General features: G+C 32.7%; 1 protein-coding gene, 1 long non-coding RNA gene and 1 pseudogene across 3 annotated transcripts; 1 reads left to right on the top strand and 2 right to left on the bottom strand.

The window, feature by feature from the left end:
• Positions 1-1666: 1666 nt before the first annotated feature.
• Positions 1667-3082, bottom strand: LOC111402712. Its single transcript, XR_002704339.1, has 3 exons — positions 2696-3082; positions 2088-2304; positions 1667-1885 (listed from the first exon to the last, which is right to left on the bottom strand). It is a non-coding gene; the product is annotated as an uncharacterized LOC111402712 (long non-coding RNA).
• Positions 3083-12816: 9734 nt separating this feature from the next.
• Positions 12817-21555, top strand: LOC111401724. 2 transcript variants are annotated; one of them, XM_023029590.1, is made up of 7 exons: positions 12817-13036; positions 14924-14980; positions 19192-19267; positions 19830-20044; positions 20162-20254; positions 20515-20615; positions 21315-21555. In XM_023029590.1, exons 4-7 carry the CDS (start codon positions 19949-19951, stop codon positions 21430-21432), a joined length of 408 nt encoding a protein of 135 aa, XP_022885358.1. In that variant the 5' UTR covers positions 12817-13036; positions 14924-14980; positions 19192-19267; positions 19830-19948; the 3' UTR covers positions 21433-21555. The 2 variants fall into 2 exon arrangements, with proteins under 2 accessions (XP_022885358.1, XP_022885359.1); XM_023029591.1 differs by lacking the exon at positions 14924-14980 and having other exon boundaries at positions 12825-13036.
• Positions 13477-14149, bottom strand: LOC111400495 (annotated as a pseudogene).
• Positions 21556-23133: the final 1578 nt, after the last annotated feature.

Below are 23133 nucleotides of genomic sequence, written 5' to 3'. Positions count from 1 at the left end.
GTGAAGTTGTGTAGTCTAATTATTATCATCATACGGATTGTGTACGCAGATCAGTATCCGCCGTTGGATTTTTGTGGGGTTGAAAGAGAAGCAGCAGTCACCTTCACGGGGGTGCTGGGTGGGCAGAAACTTCGGACCAAAATTTCATTAAGGATAATTTTGAATTTTCACACTATTAATTTTGGTTTGCCTTAATTTGTTTTATAAATAGAGAGTCGTCATTAGGACTTTGAATAGTCATCAAAATGGAGATAGATGGGTTAGAGAAGATAAGGTGTGAAATTTTCTTTTGTAAACTTCTTTTTATTATAGTAAATTACTATATTGATAGGTTATTGGGTTTGGAGTCTTTGGACTTTGGAATGGATTCAATGGAAATTATGCAATGGCCAAATGGGTTTACGTTCTAGAGGAAGTTTCACCCATCACTACATTTTAAATTAATATTCAATTTTTACTTTTCAATTTGATAAATTCCAGAATTACTGGAATAAGTATAGTATTTTTGGTTAAAATTAAATTACTTCACTCTATTAGACAGGTCATTATTTCACCGTTGATTACTCTTCATTCCCGCACTATTCATAATTTCCCCAAATTGCTGCCCTAATTTCATCTCTATAGTTACGAGCCTAAAGTCAATTCAGCAAACCATTTGTAATCATTAAGATTATCCTCAAATCAAGAGATCACGGGTGATTCCGTTCCAATTTTCGAAGGCTGTAGATCTTGATTTTTATTGCTTCAACATCGTCACTCACTTTCGATTCAAGATTTTCGTTGGTGATTTTGTATGTATGTTCTTCAAGGTACTACAACCCGTTGATTTCCTACCCAAATTTGAAGCCTAAAGATTATGATCATCCCTTTATTTCTTTATCATAATTCAGACTCATAATCATTCAAGATTTTTTCTGACGATTCTGTAAGTATGTTCTTCAAATACTCCATCCAGCCATCCAGGTGACTCCCTACGCAGATTTGAAGCCTGAAGATCATTCCTCCCTTCTTTACCACGATCAGTGGAAACCAGCCGTGGGCTAATTACAAAATTTGGATCAAAAGTTGATCAATTTAAATTGGGCTAAAGTGGTTTAGATAGTGGGCTAAATATAAATTGGGCCTAGATATAGTTTTTTTCCCAAAAAATCTTAACACAAAAAGGGCATTTGGTCAGCCCAGTACAGCTACCCCCCAAATCTGCCCCTAGTTAGAGAAGATAAGGTGTGAAATTTTCTTTTGTAAACTTCTTTTTATTATAGTAAATTACTATATCAGCGGATGAAAACGTAGTTTTACATTAAGTCAAATCTCCATAGACTTTGCATGCTCTTGTGTTTATTTTCGTTCTGAGATTTTATTGTTCTCGGTAATATAGAATTATGGTTTCTAATTGTCAACTGATATTCATCCTTGTAAAGTTTGTTGACAGATCAAAAGAACATTCCATCCCATTAATCGATGCCAAAGAAGAGCATTACAAAAAGTCAAAGACAGCAGATTATTTAGTGAAATATGATATATTGTACTGTTAAGTCATTTCGAGTACTACTAATTCAACTACATCCGTATTTGAAACAGAAGTTGTGTTAAGTAAACCGTAGTAACTACCACTCAATGTTCATCTGCAGTATGTTTTTGCATCATCAACTGATGCCATCCCAAGTTGATCCAAGTTTCATATATTCCAAACATAATCCATTTAATAGCTACAAGCAAATAAACAATTAAGAAAACGTTTTTGCTGCTAACATTACCACAAACTATAGACAAATGTATTGAGACATGGTTATCGCCAATGTTACAGGCTCCTCCCGACTTACCGATTACCGGTGTTTCCGCATACCAAAGGGTGTTCTTGAGTTGAAAGAATAAATTGGCTCCACTAGCAAGATAAGAAGGATTAACCATCTTTTAGTAATATGCTCGTCTACTCCAACCGAAGAAGAAAAACAGATTGCATTTTCATGTCCAATCTTAAAATAGAGATTTTTTTTAATTATTATTATTATTATTATTATTATTATTATTATTATTATTATTATTATTTTACTCAAATCAATTCATTTAAGTATGTTAGCAAGTACCTGTACCAAGATTATATATGATAAGTGAACCCTCTGTTGTAGATATGAAGTCTCTGAACCAATCCGGGTTGAAGAATCCCCCTGGTGCTAAGTTTAGTGGTTTAGGAAGTAGTCCCCCGTAGGAGTAGTTCATTACATCGTGAAAAGCCCGTTCATCATAGGAATAGTCGTCTGCTAAAGATCGTACACCCGACTCCAGTTCCACATAGTTCATTCCCTGGTAAGAAATTGAGTTATCAGATTGTGCCATTAACGTCCGGACTTACTCTTAACAAATTGGGGTCGATTACATGAATCATTTTATGGTATTCCACTTCGTTAATTTCTATGTACAGTAGAAATGTCAAATAAATTAAGCAGCTTCTGAATTGGAACTGGATAAAAATAATGAACTAGCAAACACCAAAGAACTGAATTAAACTAATAAAACAAATAAAACAAGGATTATCATTCAATTCTTTCTTCTGTGTTTTCAGTGATTTCTTTTTTAATTATGCCCCCAAGTTATTGAGTTTGAATACTTTTCTTGATTAATTTAAAACACACAAGCACATAGAGACACACAGGTGGTGAAGGTGGATTTTGTAAATGCATGGAGGAAAGCTTACCAAATTTAGCAGAGAAGATTTGCCCCAGCTACAAGTCCCATTATCATAATCAGATTTCTCCGGCGGCCATCAGTCCAAGGTGGCGCAAATGGAAGCACGAAAATGAAAATAAGTTATCTTTTCCTCCGGAATCAGAATTCCCCCAAAACCTCTCACATAGGGTGGTAATTTGATCCGAAAAATTCAAGCCCGTGGTGCCTCGTCTCAATTATTTAGCTATTCAAAAAAGTTCAAATTTTTTTGTAAAAACACCTTCATCCAAATTTCTTAGAGAAAAGCCATACGGTCAGAATTGGAGACAGGAGGAAAAACAGGACGCACCCTATTGACCTCTCTTCACCTAGTCTTTTTGTCATCCCACTCTACAATCCCATTAGGACAAAGCTAGAAATCTAAATTAGGTTGAATTAATTTTATTTTATTTTTAAAATTGAGCTAGTATATTTGAGATAATTGTAATTTTTTGGGCTTGTAGTGCACTAATCTTTAGCCAACGGCGCCCCCTGGATCCACATTTTACCCCACCCTCGTAATCCACCAACGATGCCATCGCAAGTGCGGCCAACCCCAAAACCTACAGCCCCCGCTTCCCCCCACCACTGACTCAATCCAATCATTTGAATTTAATTTAATTTTAGTCATTGGTAGAGCTATTTTGAGAAGTTATCATTTTTATTGTTCTTTTTCTTCAGTTTATTAGTATTTGTCCCGTGGAACTGTGGATAGTAAATCATCTTTGAACAAAAATATGGCCCTTTTAACTTTTACACTCTTGTTCTCCTATCCACAGTGAGAAGTTTCATCTTACCCACTTTAGAGAGAACCTTACTTATGGTTCTAACATTTGCATAAAAGCTTATTTAAGGTTTTCGTGCCACATGAATAAGTGGATAGTCTTGTTCTATCCACAGTGGGCAAGAGAACAATTTCATTAGAACTTAATGTTACTTTGATTTAATTATTTAAAGCAACACTTGATTAGGAAAAAAAAATGGCCCTTGTTAGATGGGAATTAAAATCAGTTTTTTTTTTTTTTTTTTAGTGAATTTTGATAAAAATTGATGTAATTTCGAGTTGAAAAGTTAAGAATCCCATGAAATATATGGATAAAATTAATTATTGATTTTAATTTAGATAAAATCTAGGAACCAAACAAAGGTATAATTTGGAGGAATATTATTATCTTATTTACTAATTTTTCCTCCAGAGCATGTTGGAAAATCTTAAAATTACATTTCTAAAAAATTAATCTTATTAATAAAAATGTAAAATTTACAATTATTTCAGATCTAAAAGAAAAGTAAATTTTCTTTCTATTTAAGCCTAGCCAACCATCCTAAAATTTGATTTCTCATGTTCTAGTTGAGAACTTTACGAAAATATCATTAAGTGATTCTTCCAGCCTTCTCAATTGCTTTTCAGATCTGATATTCCAATTCCAATCAGTTGTGACCTGTGGGTTAATTTTGCCATAGAAAGTGGGTAATAGCAAATTGACATGCTTCTTTTTATTAATCATGTTATTGTTTTCTCCTTAATCACATTAATGTAACCTGTCAAATATAATATTAATAGATAACATATTAAACTTTTATTCTCCTTAAAGATCAAAATATATTCATGGACTTTGCAGCTGTATGCATGAAAGCTGCAAAATTTACTTTCTTATTAATCCATTGATAGAACAATAATAAAATCACAATCACTGATATTTTGTGTCTCTAGTATTGAGAATTTTTATGCCAAAACACTCAAAAAAATTTCATTCAATTTCAACTGATTGCTGGTGGCGTTGGGGCCGTAATGCAGTTATTCAGAGCGACAGGCAATTGAATCTGAGATAAAGGGAACCCTATTGGCAAGCAAGTTTTAGCCATTTGATCGAAAAGTTGACAGCACGAAGTGCTAAGGGGAAGTCCGAACGCTAATTTAAAAATATCCATTAGGCAAGTATTTTCAAGACCTTTTAGAGCTTCCAAGCACTGCGAAAACTCGTCAACCATCGCTGGCTTTGATACTTCATAAGCAACATGCGAGAAATTTGGAATTGATTCGGCCATGGAGGATATCGCGATGCATGCCAACAGAAACAATGCGAAAGCCCTTTTCAAAGATGATGATTTATATGCCATAGTATGAATATATTCGTAAATTTGTGAACTTTCTAAAAGGTCTACTGGAAGAATTTATGTGAAGTGGAATTGTTGGCAGATACTACTAAACTTTGGCTATTTATATCTGAGAGCATATATATTAATTAAACCAGTTAATTGTTTAACATAAAGTGCATTTCACTTCTACTTTATTTTGCAAGTAAATGCTACTATGTTATGATCATTTATTAGCAGTATTAAGCTAGAAATGAGAAATAATTAATGCTACTGTTACATTCTTGATTTTGTTTGTTTACAAATTTATTGTGAACTGTCGTTTCAAACTTTATGAATGACATCGTAACTGAAATAATTTTATCATAATATTTAGGAGTGGACATTTTTTCCCAGGACCGGTGAAATCGGATTGGAGCAGTTTAAAACCGGTTGGTTCGGTTCCGGATCTTCTAAGAAACCATTTGATTTTGGGACAATTATTAAGAACCAATCAGTTCCTGTTTGGTTCCTAGTTCTAGTATGGGAATCGTCGGGAACCGGATGGTTCTCATTAAATTTTTTTTTTTGCTTTTTTTTTGGTAAAATATATGAATCAATCTTCAATCACTTTTATCAAAAATAATTGAATTCCTTCTTCATTTTAGATTTCAACATTTTCCTTCTTCTCTGACCCTTTCATTCTCTCTTCTTATGATTCTTTGATCAAATGATTTTCTAGCCAAATTAAAATATTTGGTAAATCTATACCTAAATAAATTTATTTACAATATATAATTTCATTTCTAAGTAATTAATGCTACTGTTACCTTCTTGATTTTTTATAGTTGAAAATTTTATTGTGAACTATCGTTTCAAACTTTATGAATGACATTGTAACTGAGTCATGGATATTCATCTTTTAAAAAACTGAAGTATATTTGGGAGTTGCTTATAATTGATTTAAAATATAGAGTAAATTATATAAACCTTCCTTGAAGTTTATGACAATTTCAGACGCATTCCCTCTTTCCAAAAATTACAGAAACCTCCCATGAGATTTATGTTTCATAACAAATTTCTTCATATCTCGCCCCTCGAATAAATACCTCTCGAAGATCACCAAATGAGCAGTGACGCGGAGGACACCTCGACCCCCTCCCCGACCCCAATCCATTGTCATTCCTACAAAAAATTAATATATCAACATAAATAGTAAATACATGTTTTACAATATTGAATAAAACTAATTGAGAATTCATCAAATATTTCATGATAATTGAAACATTTTTTGGTATTTTTTCATTTTTTGTTTACTCTTATATATATGCTAGTTTTTCGCCTGTGCAATGCACGGGCTGTGTTATTTTGAACATAATGTTAGCGTCTTGAATGTATCGGATTGACGGGAAAGTATATTACAAAATTTCCACACACTTGTATAAAAAAAATAATATTTCATAATGGTCAATCAAAAATTGAATAAATATTTCATGATAATTGAAACATTTTTTGGTATTTTTTCATTTTTTGTTTACTCTTATATATATGCTAGTTTTTCGCCTGTGCAATGCACGGGCTGTGTTATTTTGAACATAATGTTAGCGTCTTGAATGTATGGGATTGACGGGAAAGTATATTACAAAATTTCCACACACTTGTATAAAAAAAATAATATTTCATAATGGTCAATCAAAAATTGAAAAAAAGAGGGAGAAGTAAAACATTGTATGGAAAACGCATCAGGCAAAAGTTCAAATTTACAAGAGAAAAACAATTTCTATTACAACTTGGAATACAACAATATATTTCAAAATATAATTTTCTCATGTTTCTTTTTTACTGAACTGGCATAGAAATGAAGCAAAAGCTCCTTGCAGTCGAAATAAAAACATAGATGTAGACTTCAAAAATTAGACAGACAAAAAATCAATCACCGAGTAAAAACCTCGAAATCAATTGGGAACCTAGAACACCATTGGGATAGACATAGTTTGTTTAAAGGTTAAGAGATAATTTAAACCACCTAACTGGGAAAAAGAAGAATGCAAGGCACAATAGATATAAATACACACTTTGAAAACTATCAAAGCAAAATCTCATAAATTACGCTCCATGTTGAGTATCTCTAATCGCTCATGTTTTCCTGCCTTTGGCCAAGGTAAACTTAAAAATCTAGCATAAATAAATAGGGGCAAAATCTAAAATACCATCCATTTGGCTATAAATCATATATCCCTCTGAGTAACATATTTCAAAGGGAACAATATTCCAATAGAAAAAGCTATGACTTGAGACTACTTAGCTACCATAGACATGCTCCTAAAATAATTAACCAGACCCAATCCATCCTACCCAAAACATTAACGATTGTCTGCCAATTTATCATATGATCCTTGCAATCTCCCCCACACATTTTTCTAAAAAGAACTACCATATCTGACCAACTTTCTTTGGCCTTCCAATTGGAATTTTGTGTAAAGATTAGTAATACAAAGGCCTTTGAGTAGAAGAAACTTATTATTTACCAAAATGGCTGCACCAAAAGCTCCATGCCCTATCTGCTCCATGGCCTCCATAATAAAAGTAATGGCTCCAATCTCCATTACTGTCCGTTTGCATATCATAGCAATTGGATTGTTCAGTGTATGGTTCTTTAGGAGCCTCAAAATTTTTGGAACTGTCAACTTGGATATTCTTGAAATAGCCTGACTTGCCAAAACCCTCTTTTGGGAATCGATCGCTGCCCATTTGAGTCGAAGTGCACTGCTTGTCGAGTTATGAATTTATGACCTCACCACCCCCATCTATCATGGAAGCACTGTCTACTAAGTAGGAGAATAAGAAAGATGGCCAATAACCCAATACATAGCCACTGGAAACTACATCCACCAATTTCCCTCTTTTGGGTCTTAGGATAAATTAAAAAGTTATAAAAGGATAATTATAATTCATTCTCTGTTTCATCATAAAACACATGACAAGAAGGAGAGCGGGGTAAATTTGGTATTTATCTTCCACACAAGAATGCTGATGTCATATTGGGAATTTCGATAGGATGAGACGGGAGAGATTCTTGTACCCATTGCTATTTGACTACTGACTTGTATAAACCTGAGCAGAGTAGATTATAGCAACCGATGGCTCGATATGCATCACTCTATAATTACAAACTGATATTAAGGTTTTGCCTGGAGATTTATTAGCATATAAAGAAAACAAACAACAAAAGAATAAGCTTACAGTCCAGTATGTGAATAATCCTATGTTGTTATCACCGTAGAGATCAGTGCTAACCTGAAGCAATGTGCATTCTAATCAGTAAGAGGAATGCAACAAATTATGGTCGAACCAATAATTTAGAAAAAAAAAAAAAAAAATACCTGCCAACCAGCTTCAATGCTATTGAGATCCTCACCAAATGAACCTCTATTTTTCGAGAGCAGTAAATAGTTCCTTATATATACTAAAGTAAGGGAAAGAATAATTAAATTTGTTAAAAAAAAACAGATCAACGGTTAACTAAAGAAACAAAATTGGCTTAAAGTACTTACTCAACAAAGAATACACTGATGCAGCTATGAATTCCACCAGAGTTTAAATACAATTAAACACTATTGAAACAAACACCCAAAAACAGATACAAAGGTTAGGTGAAATGTACATAAAATTAAATGCTTAAACTATGAAAAATCTATAAAAAGAACTAATTATTCCCCCACAAAAAGTAAATATGAAGCTGACATACCTACATGTCAATACATTGCAATTCTTGGAAGCTTTAAAAAATACGTGAAGGAAATTAAAATTAAAAAATACGTTTGGGGGAAAAATCAAAAACACAAGAATATGAAAACATATTGTAGATCATAGAACTTCAATTCTTGTTGAACCTTTATAGTATTTTCACAGAGATCTGTTAAAAAATTCAACAACAAAAAAAAAATATATTAAACAACACATCTATAGACGCCGAAAAACATATGTACAAGACGAAGAATTTAAGCCAAAAATACCAAAAGTAACATCTAAAGAACTGACTTCAGTATTTTGGGTCATTGTGTTAGAAAAACGAAAGGAAAGTGGGTAAGAAAAAACACATTGACCAAAGAATAACATATTCTTCACGACAACTACAAAAGTAAAAAATCAAAGATACAAGAAAGTAAAGAACAAAGGAACAAAAACACACCAAAATAACATCAAACAAACTTTAGTTATCTTAGTTTCGATCTCTTAAAAGAACAAAAACAGGAGCAAAAATCGCAGATTAAAGAAAAAATCCCATATTTAACACAACGGCTACATAAATCGAAAAACATATACACAACATCCTGAACCCCAACCACCCCTTATATAGTTTTACGTATTTTGGGTTCAACCTTGTAGAAGATCAAACCCAAAAAAAGAAATTAAAATTAAGCATAGATTGAACAATAGAACTCAATAAAACAAAAGCAATATATACAATATAAGAAGAAGTCGATGCAATAACGATCGTATGTATATATAGATATACATACATATACATACATATATATACATATATGTGCATGTATATCTATATACATATATACACATATACGTATCTACAAGATTAATTATAATTAAGCTAATTGACACTGATTTTGTAGTGAAATTTGGTCGAAGGAGTCAAATGAGATGTTTTTAATGGTTTATTGGCACGAAATGGGTAAATTAATATAGTCAAGTAATGTCTTCATATAATCTATCAAAAATAGCAAAAGTATCATCAAAAAACATTCAAGCTCTAAATGTAGACAAATAAATTAAGATCTTATTCTACTCTTTCCTTAAGAAATAAAAGTCACTATGTATCCCTCTCAAGCTAAACAAGTTCAATTCCAAAAGGCTCATTCCCTTCATTCGTATTTGCTATACCTACTGAATTTTGAAGTTCTTCATAAGGTACCCAAATTTCAATTTACTCCTGTATTATTTGTCTAATTATGTGATGACCATAATTATGTAAGTGTATGTCTACATGAATATGGGTTGGTGTAGATTGGTTACTAAAATTTCTGTTACAAGTTCTGAAAATTTTCTCCACAGCCCAATGTTATAATTAACCATCTTTAATTTCTCAAACCCAAGTTTTACAAATATATTTTGTTATGAATTGAGCACAAGATAATGAAAATAATGAAATAAATAAAAATAAATAAGAATACCAAAATTTATGTGGAAACCCATGATGGGAAGAAACCACATGCAGAGAAGGAAAAACTTATTATAATCAATAATAGTTGTCAGTTAAGATCTAAAACTCTCAAAATATTGTATGAATGTTATGAAAATAATACAAATTGTGACTTATATACATATACCCTAAAAATCAAGTTGTAGGTGGATAGAAATCCAAAAATTGCATCAAAAGGCAGGCGACAGCTCCATCACCGAGTGCCAAGCGAGGAAAGGTCTCTAGAGAAAATATGCAGAAGTCGCTCAAGCAGCTAGCTATCGAAAATGTGGAGATTTTTCTCTCCAATTCACAATTTTGATCTTTTCAAGACCACTTCAACCAAAATTTCAATGTCCACTAGAATTTGGGTCGAAATACAACAAATCTCCACCTTGAACCAAACTCCAATACGAGAAATTCCAAAACACACTTCCATAGTAAACACCACTCATTCTTTTCCAAACAAGCCCCAATGAACTAAATCAATGACAAGCACCAACTAAGTTTAAGTAATGTTCAAATTAAGCAATTGGAAGTGGTTTTGTCATCATATCAGTTGAATTATCCTTGGTATCAACCTTGCTCATTACCATGTCACCATGAACAATCACATTATGCATAACATGACCTCACATCAATGTGTTTAGTTCTCTCATGGAACATCTAATCCTTAGTAACAAAAATAGCACTCTAACTATCATAATATACACAGTCAATTCCCTCAACCACATAGTCTCCTTACATCCCTCTATAATGGCCATATAGTTTACCTTTGCTGTAGACAAAGCTACTGTATTTTGCAAAATAACTTTTCAACTGATAGCATAGACTCCAAGGATAAGCACATACCCTGTAAGTGATCCGCTCTTATCAATATCCTCTGCATGATCTGAATCTACATACCCAATTACTCCATCTGTATTTCTACCAAAATGTAAGCTAGTATTAGTAGAGCGCTTCAAGTATCTGAATATTCACTGCACTTCTTTCCAATGTTCCTTGCTAGGATTTGTGATGTAGCTCCTAACTTCATGTGTCAAATCTGGTCTTATACAAACCATAGTATACATAAGCCAACCAACTGTACTAGAATAAGAAACCCGATACATATAATCAATATCTTTATCCGATTAAGAACACAATCCAGAGGATAATTTGAAGTGTGCAGCTAAGAGAGTACCGACAGCCTTAGCATTCAACATATTAAACATTTGAAACACCTTATCAATGTACACCTTCTGACTCAAATACAATTTATCAGCCATTCCATCACTTGTAATTTTTATATTAAGAATTTTCTTCAATGTTGCTAAATCTTTCATCTCAAACTCCTTGCTAAGTTGAGATGTCACCTTTCTGACCTTTGTTTTATCCTTGGCTGGTGTCAGCATATATCAACAAATAATAACAAATATGTGATCAATCCACCACCTTCCTTTCTGAAGTATGCAAATTACTTCTATTGAAATTGTGAATAGTCATGAATGAGTCGAACATTTTATACCACTACCTCGGTGACTACTTCAGCCCGTACAAGAACTTCAACAAGTTCACATAGTCTTCTCGATCCATAATTTTGATCTTTTCAATGCCAATTCAACCAAAACTTCAATACTCACTAGGATTCGAGTCAAACTACAACATATTTCTATAACTTAGATGACTTTGTAATTGGCTCTTTTACCTATGCTGGATTAGTAGTTATTAATCAACCCCTTAGAATAATTATTTCGTAGTTGTTAATTTATAACTTCCAGTTGTGTCTTAAATCCAATTCAACTATGTCAATGTAGTGTTGTTAATTAGTGAGTTAAATGGAGTAGAATTGAATTGTTATAAATAATTAATTTTTATAAATTATATGCTAATAAAATGTAATCATTAGTTTGTAAAATTGGCTTCTTGACTTTCTTACACAAAATTGTTTCTTGTTCAACCTTAATTATATGGAAATTGAGATTGATATGGCACTGTGTTAATTTTAACTCCTACAACCAATTAGTATTGTTTATCGCATCAATAGAAGTTTTACATTAATAATTTATGTGTCCCCAAAAGGTGAAAATGGAAACCAAGTTGTTTAATGTAGTTGATTCGTATTATTTCTATTGTACACCTTTGAATTTATATATGTTGACGTTCTTCCGAGTTATTCAAAATAGATATTAATAAATAAAAAATTGAGCTTGTTAAAATTCCTAAATAAGTTGTAATAACTTAGGATTTCGGCACGCTGAGCTCGTTGGAGGTTAAGGACATCTCCACTTGTTATCTAATTAAAAGTGAATTATAAATCATTCTAAGTAGACCTCCCTCTTGTTTTCACGCATATGTCATATGGTTAATGTATAAATGTGTTATCTTATTTGCCATCATGTAACATAATTTTTGATTATTAAGTTTTACATCATTAATATTTCTCATTTCATATTTATACATGTCAATAAATCCAAAAGCATACATGAAATTTCAAGAAATAAAAGTTTCCAAATGTTTATAAGTCAAAGAATGCTTTAAATATATGTATCCAGAATATTTCATCACTACAACAAAAGTGGGGTTTTACGACATTTATTTACAGCGTGCATAAACTGCACACCATGAAAAGTCTCCTTTTACGGCGTTCAAAGAATGTGTGCCGTAATTATTTAATAGCTTAAAGTATTTACATCATACATTTAGGGCGTAAATAGAAAATAATTATGGCATTTTACGGCATATAAATAGGGCACGCCGTAAATAATCAATAATTACAACATTTTACGGTGTGCATTGAGTGCGCCATTATAGACAAAGCCTAAAACGTAGCCCACGCATGCCGTAATAATCGAGCCGAAAGCAAAATAAAATTAAAACCCCATAGCCCAATCCTTATGAAATTAGGAAAGACAACACGCATAGAACGTTCCCTGTAAATCTCTCATATAACCCTCGTCAGTCATCCCTGTCAATCTCTCCTCCTCTCTCTCAATATCAAGCAATGCAGACACCGGCCCTCAATTGGTTGAAAGATGCGTAATTTCTGGGAACTTTATTCTCCATTATTTCAAGGTAAGCTTAATTGTTTGCTATTTTTAGAAAATTTTATTGGAGTTGCATATTTCCCCATGCCCTAGTGGTCTGATTTTCCTTTTTATAATTGTAATCTTTTACTGATTTGTCACCTTCTGATTGCTGAGTTTGATTATTACACCTGCTGAATCTGCACTGTAAGAGGGACGATAAGTTTATAGGGTTCTTGAGGTGAAGGATGGACAATTAATTCTTTGCTATTCACTATCTACTGGAAATTATTAAAATTTCATTCTTTGTTTGCCCTTTAACTTTCTCACTGCCACGAGACATCATCTACAGTTTAACATGTTGCTATTTGCGAGAATTTTTTAGGTTTTTTGCAATGATTGATATTTGAGATGGAATTATATTGTCATATGATGTTTTGCTCTAACATGTGCTCTGTTCTTGGTCTAATTTAGAACTTACTAAACATGCGCTCAAAGTACTGCACTGAAAACCAGTAGCAGACAGAAACGCACATTCAATTTCAAAAGGGCATACTTCTTGTTTCCAATGAAAAGCCTACTTTGTGTCAAACCTAATCTTCTTTGAGGTGGGCTGGTTTCCCATGATTTCTGGACAATCATAATCAATACCAGAGGCCCCAATCCTCTTTTGCCTTCTTTGGTCCGTTTTCATAATTATTTCTACCAACTTCTTGTGCTCTTCCAAAGTCCTTTCCTTATCATGATGACTCCTTTCAATTTTAACCCAATCCAAGGGTTTGTACCAGTGCGTCATACCTTTCCATAGTTTTGGATGAACACACTCAGTAGGAACAAGCAGAACTTGCACCGGATGCTCAAACAATTAGTAGTTATGCATGAATTCTGAAACAACTTTTCCAACCTCAGGAGATTCAAATTCAACGAATCCAAAATGCCTCGATTTCCCTATCTTCCTATTCCTTCCTATTCTGAGTCTCTTGATTGTACCAAATTGCTTAAAGAAACCTTCCATTTCATTCTCATAAAATCCATGTGGAATTCTTCCAATTTATAAGAAAGTTGCTTTATTCTCCCTTTCTTCAATCTTTGGAACTTGTTTTGATTTAAGTTGCTCCTTGTCAAAGTTAGGAGGAGAACAATTCTTTTTGAACAGCGTCAATTAGTAGTTAATAAATTTTCATTTCTTGAAGTTATAAAGTATTCTGGAGTTTGGTAGAGTGTCAATAACGATGAGCATTTTTTTCCTGTGCCTTTTGAAAATTGGTGGTGAATCAAATTCTTGGCATGTCACAAAGAGTTGGAGTTATGTATTAGATTATAAATAATATGGATGCCATCTAGTGCTCCAAAATTTATTTAGAAATTTCCTGGTTGTGCCTTTTTTTTTCGAAATCATCTACTAATCCAAAAAAGGGAAAGGTATAGAAATAATTGGAGTTTTAATAATATAGTTGATTGTCATTGCTACTTTGATGTCATTTTCCATTTCTTATTGTCCACGATGTATTTGGGCAATTATGGCTTCTCAGTGACAGAATAGAACCTAAGTTAGGCAAGTAAATTTGATATATTTTTCTCTACTTGTGAGTTTGTACGATAGATTCAATTAAAATGATTTTCATTAATATGTTTGTCGTTGATTTTTCAGTGTTTAATATGCCATGAAAATCTAGGACCAATCTTGAACATAGAGAGAAAACTTTAAAATTTAAATTTGGTAAAAATGGAGAAAATGTAATTTTATACAACTGTTGATCTCAAATCAAATCAATGCCAACTCAAGATACTCTAGCTAGTATCTTCTTCATCCTTCATGAGTTTGTATTCTATTTTTGGTATTGGACTAGGGAAATCTTTGAAATTCCCTTTGTCCCTCCTTGAATATTTCTCTTGTCCATATTCTTAACCAAGTTCAAAATTAATTTCTCAACAGATTGCAGTAGCGTTGAAGGAGGTTCTAATTGTTCCAATTTCACCTATTTTAATTCAGGTTAGAATTATGAAACTTTATTGTCAAAATGACTTAACTAATTGGAACTTGATTTCTATGATGTCCTAATATAATCATTTTTCACTTCATTTTTAATATGTTTAAACAGATTATAAATTAATAGTGTTGGTATATCTTATCATGGATAAAGATTGGGTACACTTATCGAGGTGATCTTATCATCTTAAATTTAGAATATTTTGAAATATGCCCCATAAATGCTTTTTAGATTATTTATTTAGCATATTTTATAGAGTTTCAGAAGCATATCAACATGGTGCGACAAAATTTGCAAATTTGTTCAAACCGATGCTGGGAATCCAGTAAAGGTCATATGCCCTAGCAAATGTTTCAAAAACCTATTTCACCAACATTTTGATATAATGTATGGACATTTGATCGTTAATGGCATGGATCTTACGTATACTACCTGGGTGTTTCATAGGGAAAAATCGAATGCAGCATTATCGCCTCCTCAAGGTGTAGAAAATTTAGAGACGTATATGATGTATAGAAATGTATTTTTTTCAGGATCGCAATAACGTGGAATCCGAAAATGAAGATAGAGAGAAAGAATTTTCAAATATATATGACAACATCGAAATTTCTTTATATCCTGGTTGCACGAAGTATACAAGGATATCTACAATTGTTGTTTTGTATAAGCTTAAAGCTACTCATGGTATATCTGACAATAGTTTTAATGAACTTCTTGATATTATCCGAGATATGCTACCACATGGGAACACACTTCCTGATTCTTGCAATTCAACAAAAAGGTTATTGAACACCTTTGATTTAGGCTATGAGAAGATACATGCATGTGTAAATGATTGTTGCTTGTTTAGAAAGGATCTAGTGAATTTGGATACATGTCCAAAATGTGGATCTTAGCGGTGGAAAGTTAATGAACGGGTTAAGAAGATTCAAAAAGGGATACCTACAAAGGTTTTGCGATATTTTCCAATTATACCACGATTTAGAAGAATGTTTAGGTCACTCGATAAGGCAGAACAACTAATATGGCACTCAAATCACAAAAGTCAAGATGGAAAAATGCGTCATTCAATTGATTCATTAGCTTGGGAGAGAATTGATTAAAAAAATGGCCTTGTTTTGCATCAGAACCACGAAATCTTAGGTTTGGCCTTTCTTCTAATGGATTTAATCCCTTTGGTGACCTAAGTTCTAGGTATAATTGTTGGCTAGTGATACTAGTTATATATAATCTCCCTCCTTGGATATGCATGTCTAAGGAAAATTTGTTGTTGACTTTATTAATCCCAGATCCAAAGCAACCTCGAAATGATATAGATGTGTACCTAGAACCACTAATAGAAAACTTAAAGGAGATGTGGAATATTGGTGTTGAAGTATGTGATGGATTTACTAAGTCTACCTTCAATTTGAAAGATGTGCTAATGTGGACAATTAATGATTTTCCAACTTATGGGAACTTATTAGGATATCCTACAAAAGGCGAAGCAGCATGTCCAGTTTGTGGGTTATCCACATGTGCAAAATGGTTGACATGTAGTCGAAAGTTTTCATACATGGGTCATAGAAGATTTCTTGCATATAATCATCTATATCGGTCAAAAGAAGCTTGGTTTGATGGAAACAAGGAGCATAGGCCTAGTCCTAAAATATTAACCAGTCGAGAAGTGATGTGTTTAGTAAAAAAATGTTAGCAATAATTGGAGAAAAATAGGAAAAAAAAAAAGAAAGATGAAAAAAATCAGATTCTAATTAGCCATGGAGAAGAAAGTCAATATTATTTGAGCTACCATATTGGGAGATTAGTCATTTTAAACTATTTGAATTAGTTATTTCTCTGCTTAAACTTTTTTTTTCTAAATTTATATTGTTATTTTTAGACATTACTTTTGCGTCATAATTTGGATGTAATGCACATTGAGAAGAACGTTTGCGAAAGCATTCTTGGCACTATTTTGCATATGAAGGGAAAATTGAAAGATGGACTAAATTCTCATAAGGATTTACTCAATATGGGTATTAGAAAGGATCTTCATCCAGAATTGAAAGGAAATACATATTACCTACCGGCAGCATCATATATGCTATCCAAAAAAGAGAAAGAGTTATTTTGTAAGAGGTTAAAGATTACCTCATGGTTATAGCTCTAACATTTCAAAATGTGTATCATTAGCGGATAATAGGATTTTAAATCTGAAGTCTCATGATTGCCATGTGCTCATACAACAGTTGTTACCAGTTGCATTAAGAGGATTTTTATCTAATGGATGAAGAAATTCAATTTTTTTGACTATGTGCATTTTTCAACGAAATATTTCAAAGAGTTGTCGATAAAAATAAATTAGAAAAGCTTGAGGAGGATGTTGCTGTAACTTTGTGTATGCTAGAAAGGTATTTTCCTCCATCTTTTTTTGACATAATGATTCATTTAACCATCCACCTTGGGCATGAGGTTCTTATTGGTGGACCTGTACAATATCGTTGGATATATCCATTTAAAAAGTAAATTACTATTATATATATTTTTTAACTATTCAAACTTTCTTCTTCTAATTGCTTAGATATCTCATGGCTATTATATGGTGAATTAGGTTTATGAAAACACTTAAAGGATATGTTAGAAATCATTCAAGACCTAAGGGATGCATCGTAGAGTGTTATTTAGCAATGAATGTATGCATTTTTGTAGTAGTTACATGAAACAAGCTACTGAAGTAGGTAGTCGACATACTCAGAATGAGAGTTTCGAGAATGAAACAATTATTGCTGGACATACGATCTCTAAAGGAAATTCAAAGACTTTGAGTCAAGAAATGTTAGAGGTCGCTCATCGTTATGAGCTATTTAACAGTGTTGCAATTGAGCCGTATGTAACGTAATGAAGTAGGGATGTAAACGAATCGGGCCGAGCTGGCTCGTGAGCCTAAAGTTTTGGCTCGGGCTTGGCCCAGCTAAAATGGCCGAGCTTTTTTGCAGGCTCGTTTTGCTCAGCCAAAAAAAATAGGCTCGCTCGGGCTTTTTTGGGATCGAGTCGGGCAGGTCGCTTTCTCCCCTCCTTTTTTTTTTTCCCTAAAGCTATTGCCTTCAAGGCAGCGAGCTACTGCCTTTAAAATGCAGCAGTTTTGCTGTCAAGACAGCCTCAAAATTAATTTTTTTTATTATAAACTTTCGAGCTCACGGGCCGGCTTGGGCAAAGCCCATGTCCCCAAAATGGGGCTCGGCCCGAGCCTAGATTCGGGTCTACCGAGCCCCGAGCAGAGTCACGGACGGCCCGAGCCGGGGAGCCCAATTGCCATTCCTATAATGAAGTTAGTTAATTTATCAGTTTAATATTAATTAATGTTCTCTCATAAACTTATCTTACTATTTGTTTATTTATTTTCATTTAGAATGCACAAAGAGGAGATTAAGAATTCAGATAGTCGTATTGCAAAGAATGAAACTTTATTACAAATGAGACATATGGAGACTTTCACTTCTTGGTTTGCAAAGAAAGGCAAACAAGACAATTGTAACATGTCTAATGCATTGAAATGGCTTGCACGTCGGCCTAGATGTGATGTGATGTGCTGTCACATTCTGGTTATGTTATCAATCAACATCAATTTCATACAACTGATGTTAGTAGAAGTACACAGAATAGTGGTGTTTCTATTGAAGCACAAACTATTTATCGGTCTAGTGTGAAGGATACAAGCCACGTAGTTAGTAAAATATCTTATTACGGAGTTATGAGAGACATAATTTTACTAGATTATCACAGTTTTAAAGTTCCCATGTTTCATTGTGATTGGGTAAATATCGATAGTGGAGTCAAGATTGAAGAAGGATTTACATCGGTAAACCTTCATAGAGGGCAATATCAATTTGAAAGAGATCCATTTATTTTAGTATCACAAGCAAAACAAGTTTTTTAATCTAGAGAAAGTGATACATCTAGTTAGTATATTGTATTAAAGGCAACTCCTAGAGGATTTCATGAGTTAGAAAATTTTGATGAGGAGGCTTATACTCCATCCACATTAGATGCATTAAGTGTTGATATGGCCGTTGAAGATGACGATTATGTGAGGCATGATTGTGAGGGCATTGATATTGAATATGGTAATTGTATATCTTTAAGTCTCTCTTGCTTTATTTTAATTTTATATTGATATAATATTATATTGAGGTTAATGTCTCTAATTCCATTATTTCTTGCTTTATTTTTGTAGATGCAAATGATGAAAGCTGAGTTTTGTGGATGTTGATGTTCACACGATTGGATATAAGATGACATATCCTGGTGAAGTAAGTTCCTGGATCGTATGTATCTTAGTTTTTATGTTAAATTTAATTAAAATATTACTTGTTTTTTTCTTTTTTCTTTTTTTGTTCAATACAGTCATTTAATCAAGGTTATAAGAAATCAAAAAGAGCTAAAAAAACTTCAATTGTTGCTGCCACAAGAGAAGTGAATGAAGGGATAAGCCTATCAAAATGAGGTTCTAATTCTGTTCTAGATGTACGTGAAAATGATGTGGTAGAAGGGTTGCCTAATAGTGCTAGTACTACTAAAAACAAAAAGAAGGAAAGAGGTTGAGCAAAATTGAATTATCTCAACAAGGGAAAATGTACGAAGTTACTAGTAGAGTTTAATGAAAGAGGACAGCCAATTTGTAAGTGTTCAAATAGTTGTCATCATTTATTGGGATCACAACTAGAGAACTTATACCAATTACATGGAAAAATTGGAAAGATGTCAGTAAAGAATTTCTTGATGACATATGGGAGCATGTGGAAGTAATATAAATGTCACTTCTCTTATATAATTTAAATGAAATTACTATTAATATTGTGTACTTTGATGCAGCAAAAGTTTGATATCGATGCTTGTCATAGAAAATACATCATGCAAAAAATGGGGAATAATTGGTGAGATTATCGATGTAATTTTCTTAAAGCAATCAATGACAAAGGAAAAACAATTGCATGACACAAGTTGCTGCTCTCCTCAAGCTCGATAATGTTGAATCAATGGAAGAATGGCAAGCATTTGTCAAAGAACGCAATTCTCAACCATATAAGGTAAGCTTTCATTGCTTTTGTATATTGATTGTGCTTTGCAACATACTGCTTACTGCATCTATTATATATTCGTCACAACATTTATGCCTATTACAGCGTGCATAAATGATTTTGTAGGAAAAGAATGAAAGATTCAAAAAGATGAGTGCAAGTCAAACCATGATGCATGCAACAAGTAGAAAGGATTTGGCTCACTTGGAAGCTGAAATGGTAAAAAATTGTTAAATTAAAGTTAAATTTGTTTGAAAAATTATAAATGTTATACAAACTACTACACATGAAATGTGTAAAATGTAGCATGCTGAAAGTGATGATCCGATTCGATAACGAAAGATGATGTTTATATTCGAGGACATACGCGATAAAATCAATTGGGGAAACATTGTTAACAATATTGCTTTTAGTAGTTTTTTATCATTCAAAGCTTAAATTAGGTAATTTTAGCTCATTAATGTATGTCCTCGTATCAGAATAAAAAAAAGCACATTCAAAGACGATTTTCTCTCCAAGCAAACACTCACTTGAAGGTGATGGTGTTGCAAAAGTACTTGGTCCAGAACGTCCAGGACAGGTGAGAGGTCATGGTTTCGGTGCGATTCCTTCAAAGTTGAATGCTTTGGTGTAAAATCATAACTTGTAAACTCAAGTTCAAGAGTTGAGGGATGAAATTAAAGAATTAAAAGCTCTATTTCAAGTGAAGAGTAAAAATACTAAACAAGAAGATAATGTAAGTGGAAATCTAGAATCAATGAATGTTATTTTAAATTACATATACTTTTTATATTCAAAATAATAAATTGTACGACTGGATATTAATTTTACAGTCTAGAGACAGAAGCTTGAATGGTTTAGATAACCTTCAAAAGAAGAAGTGCAAATTGTTATCTTAGTTTGGGAAAGTTGATATTGTTGCAAAAGGTGAAATTGCATCAACAAATCCAAATGATCTAGTGCATCATGTACCCCTTGGTAATGAATGTTGGAGAGCTTGGGTTAATGAAGTTATTGATAATGTCAGCTTATATCATCCCACGCGTAAGCTTTTTCTTCTTGAAGATGCATTAGAAAGTACAGTTGCATGGCCAAGTAGGTATATCGAAGTGGATTCGTTGTAATCACAATGAATGTATGCTTAACTTCTTTTCTATTTTAATTCCATTTACCTTTATGTTCGGTCTCAATTGAAGACTGAGTTGTTTAATATATTTCTTGATATACTTCTGATTTGGATGCTTATTAATTATATCCTTATTATTTCCATGGTGTGCAGGGGATCCATATTTTGTGGGGTAGCTAAATTGTCGGTCAAAGAAGTGAACTTTGATATGTTTAATAATTTTTTGTTATATGATGGAACCTCAATATCCACGAGCTTATTAGTTGAATGACGATTGGAGCATACAATAGTAGTCGAAAATTTTTGAGAGTTATTTAGATGAATTTTACATTGGCATATTGTATTGAACCGTACTCAATATTTCTTTTTATCGAAACAATGGAAAACTTGATTATATATAGAGTAATTTTATTTTGTTAATATTATAGGTTTGCTGTATTAAAATAAATAAATGATTTAAAAAAAAAATTGAGTGCTCGTTTACGGCGTGTATAAGCATTGCTTTATACGACATGTTGTTGTACGCCGTAAAGTATTATTTACGGCATATAATGCACGCCGTAAAAAATAATCTGTTTGTAGTGCATTACGAGGTGTATGTCTATGTCTATACTATGAAAGTTGTGAATGGGAAATGTGATGAGGGGGACTGGTGAACCTGACCAATGTTCAATGTATAATAATATATAAATGTTAACCACTTTGTGGTGCTACTGGCAAGATTTGATTAGGTTTCAAATAATAATTGCTTGCTACATTCTAACTGGCTAAGCGATACGCTAAGTGAACTCACGATTTTAATGTTAAATTTTTAAAGAAATGAAAGAAAGATGATACATATTGAGAAATATTTTTATTTTATAGTAATTCATATGTATATCATAAGCATGCATCATATGTATGAGGTTTGCGTACTGGACGTTAGCTCATCCAACGTTATCCCTCCTCATTTTCATATGACGGAAGCAAGATGGTTCAAGACAACTAGTAGTGCGATGGATTCGGTACTAATGCATTTAAACATCAACTTCGTTTAGAAATTAAAGTTAACATTTAATTTATTTATTTTTTCATTTAAGCGCAGAAGTTTTTTATAAGTTACATAATGATAAATGAAGTTCATTGAATTAAAGAAAAATTTAATCGCTTCCGCATTTACGGTTTTAAGAAATGAAATGATAATACTTACCAAATGCACCTAACAGCCCCAAGCAACTTTCAGTCATGCCAGTTTCCTTCTGCTGCCAAAAGTCTTTATAGAAAGGACTTTTGATGCGTTTTTTTGACCTAAAACTCACATCTGTAAGTATGGAAAAAGGAGCTAACATTCAAGGGATTTTTCTCTAACCTCTCAAATCAAATCATATCATAAAAGATTTCAAGAATAGTTAGAATGGGGTGGGAGATTGTCCCGCCCCCACTTTATTGTCACGCCTACTCTCTAACAATTCCGTTAGGGCGAAGTTAAAACTTTTTATTATGTGTAACATTTTTTTTTTGTTTCAGCCACACTAAGATTTACCCCACGATGCCCCCTAAATCCGCCCTTACTCCAATTCATAATCCACCCCTATCGCAATTGTAAGTGCCGCCAACCCGCTTCACAACACCATTGCCTCAATTCAACTCATTTGATTATTTTTCATTTTGGCCAAAAGTTATCATTTTTATTTTTCTAGAATTTATTAGTATATATGAGTTTCTTTGTCCCATGGAATGGAACTGTGAATGGTAAATCGTCTATGAACAAATATATGACCTTTAAAACTTAAAATTACTTTGATAAATCAATTAAAACTTAATTTAATTATTTACAGCAATTGATGAAAAAAAAAATATTTTGATGGATCATATTTTATTTACTAATTTTTGCTTCGAAGCATGTTTGTCAGAACTTAAAAATTACTTTACTAAAAAATAAATCTTACTAATAAAAAAAATTATAATTATTTCAGATTATAAAAAGTAAGTT

The sequence above is a fragment of the Olea europaea genome, chromosome 10 (assembly GCF_002742605.1).
Source record: "Olea europaea var. sylvestris chromosome 10, O_europaea_v1, whole genome shotgun sequence".
NCBI classification, from domain to species: domain Eukaryota; kingdom Viridiplantae; phylum Streptophyta; class Magnoliopsida; order Lamiales; family Oleaceae; genus Olea; species Olea europaea.
This window is presented reverse-complemented; position numbering and strand designations above follow the sequence as displayed.

Coding starts and splice junctions, on each gene's coding strand:
- LOC111401724 (XM_023029590.1), top strand. CDS start 19,949: ATGACACAAGTTGCTGCTCTCCTCAAGCTCGATAATGTTGAATCAATG. Junction 20,255..20,514: donor CTCACTTGGAAGCTGAAATG/GTAAAAAATTGT, acceptor TCCTCGTATCAG/AATAAAAAAAAGCACATTCA. Junction 20,616..21,314: donor GTCCAGAACGTCCAGGACAG/GTGAGAGGTCAT, acceptor CATGGTGTGCAG/GGGATCCATATTTTGTGGGG.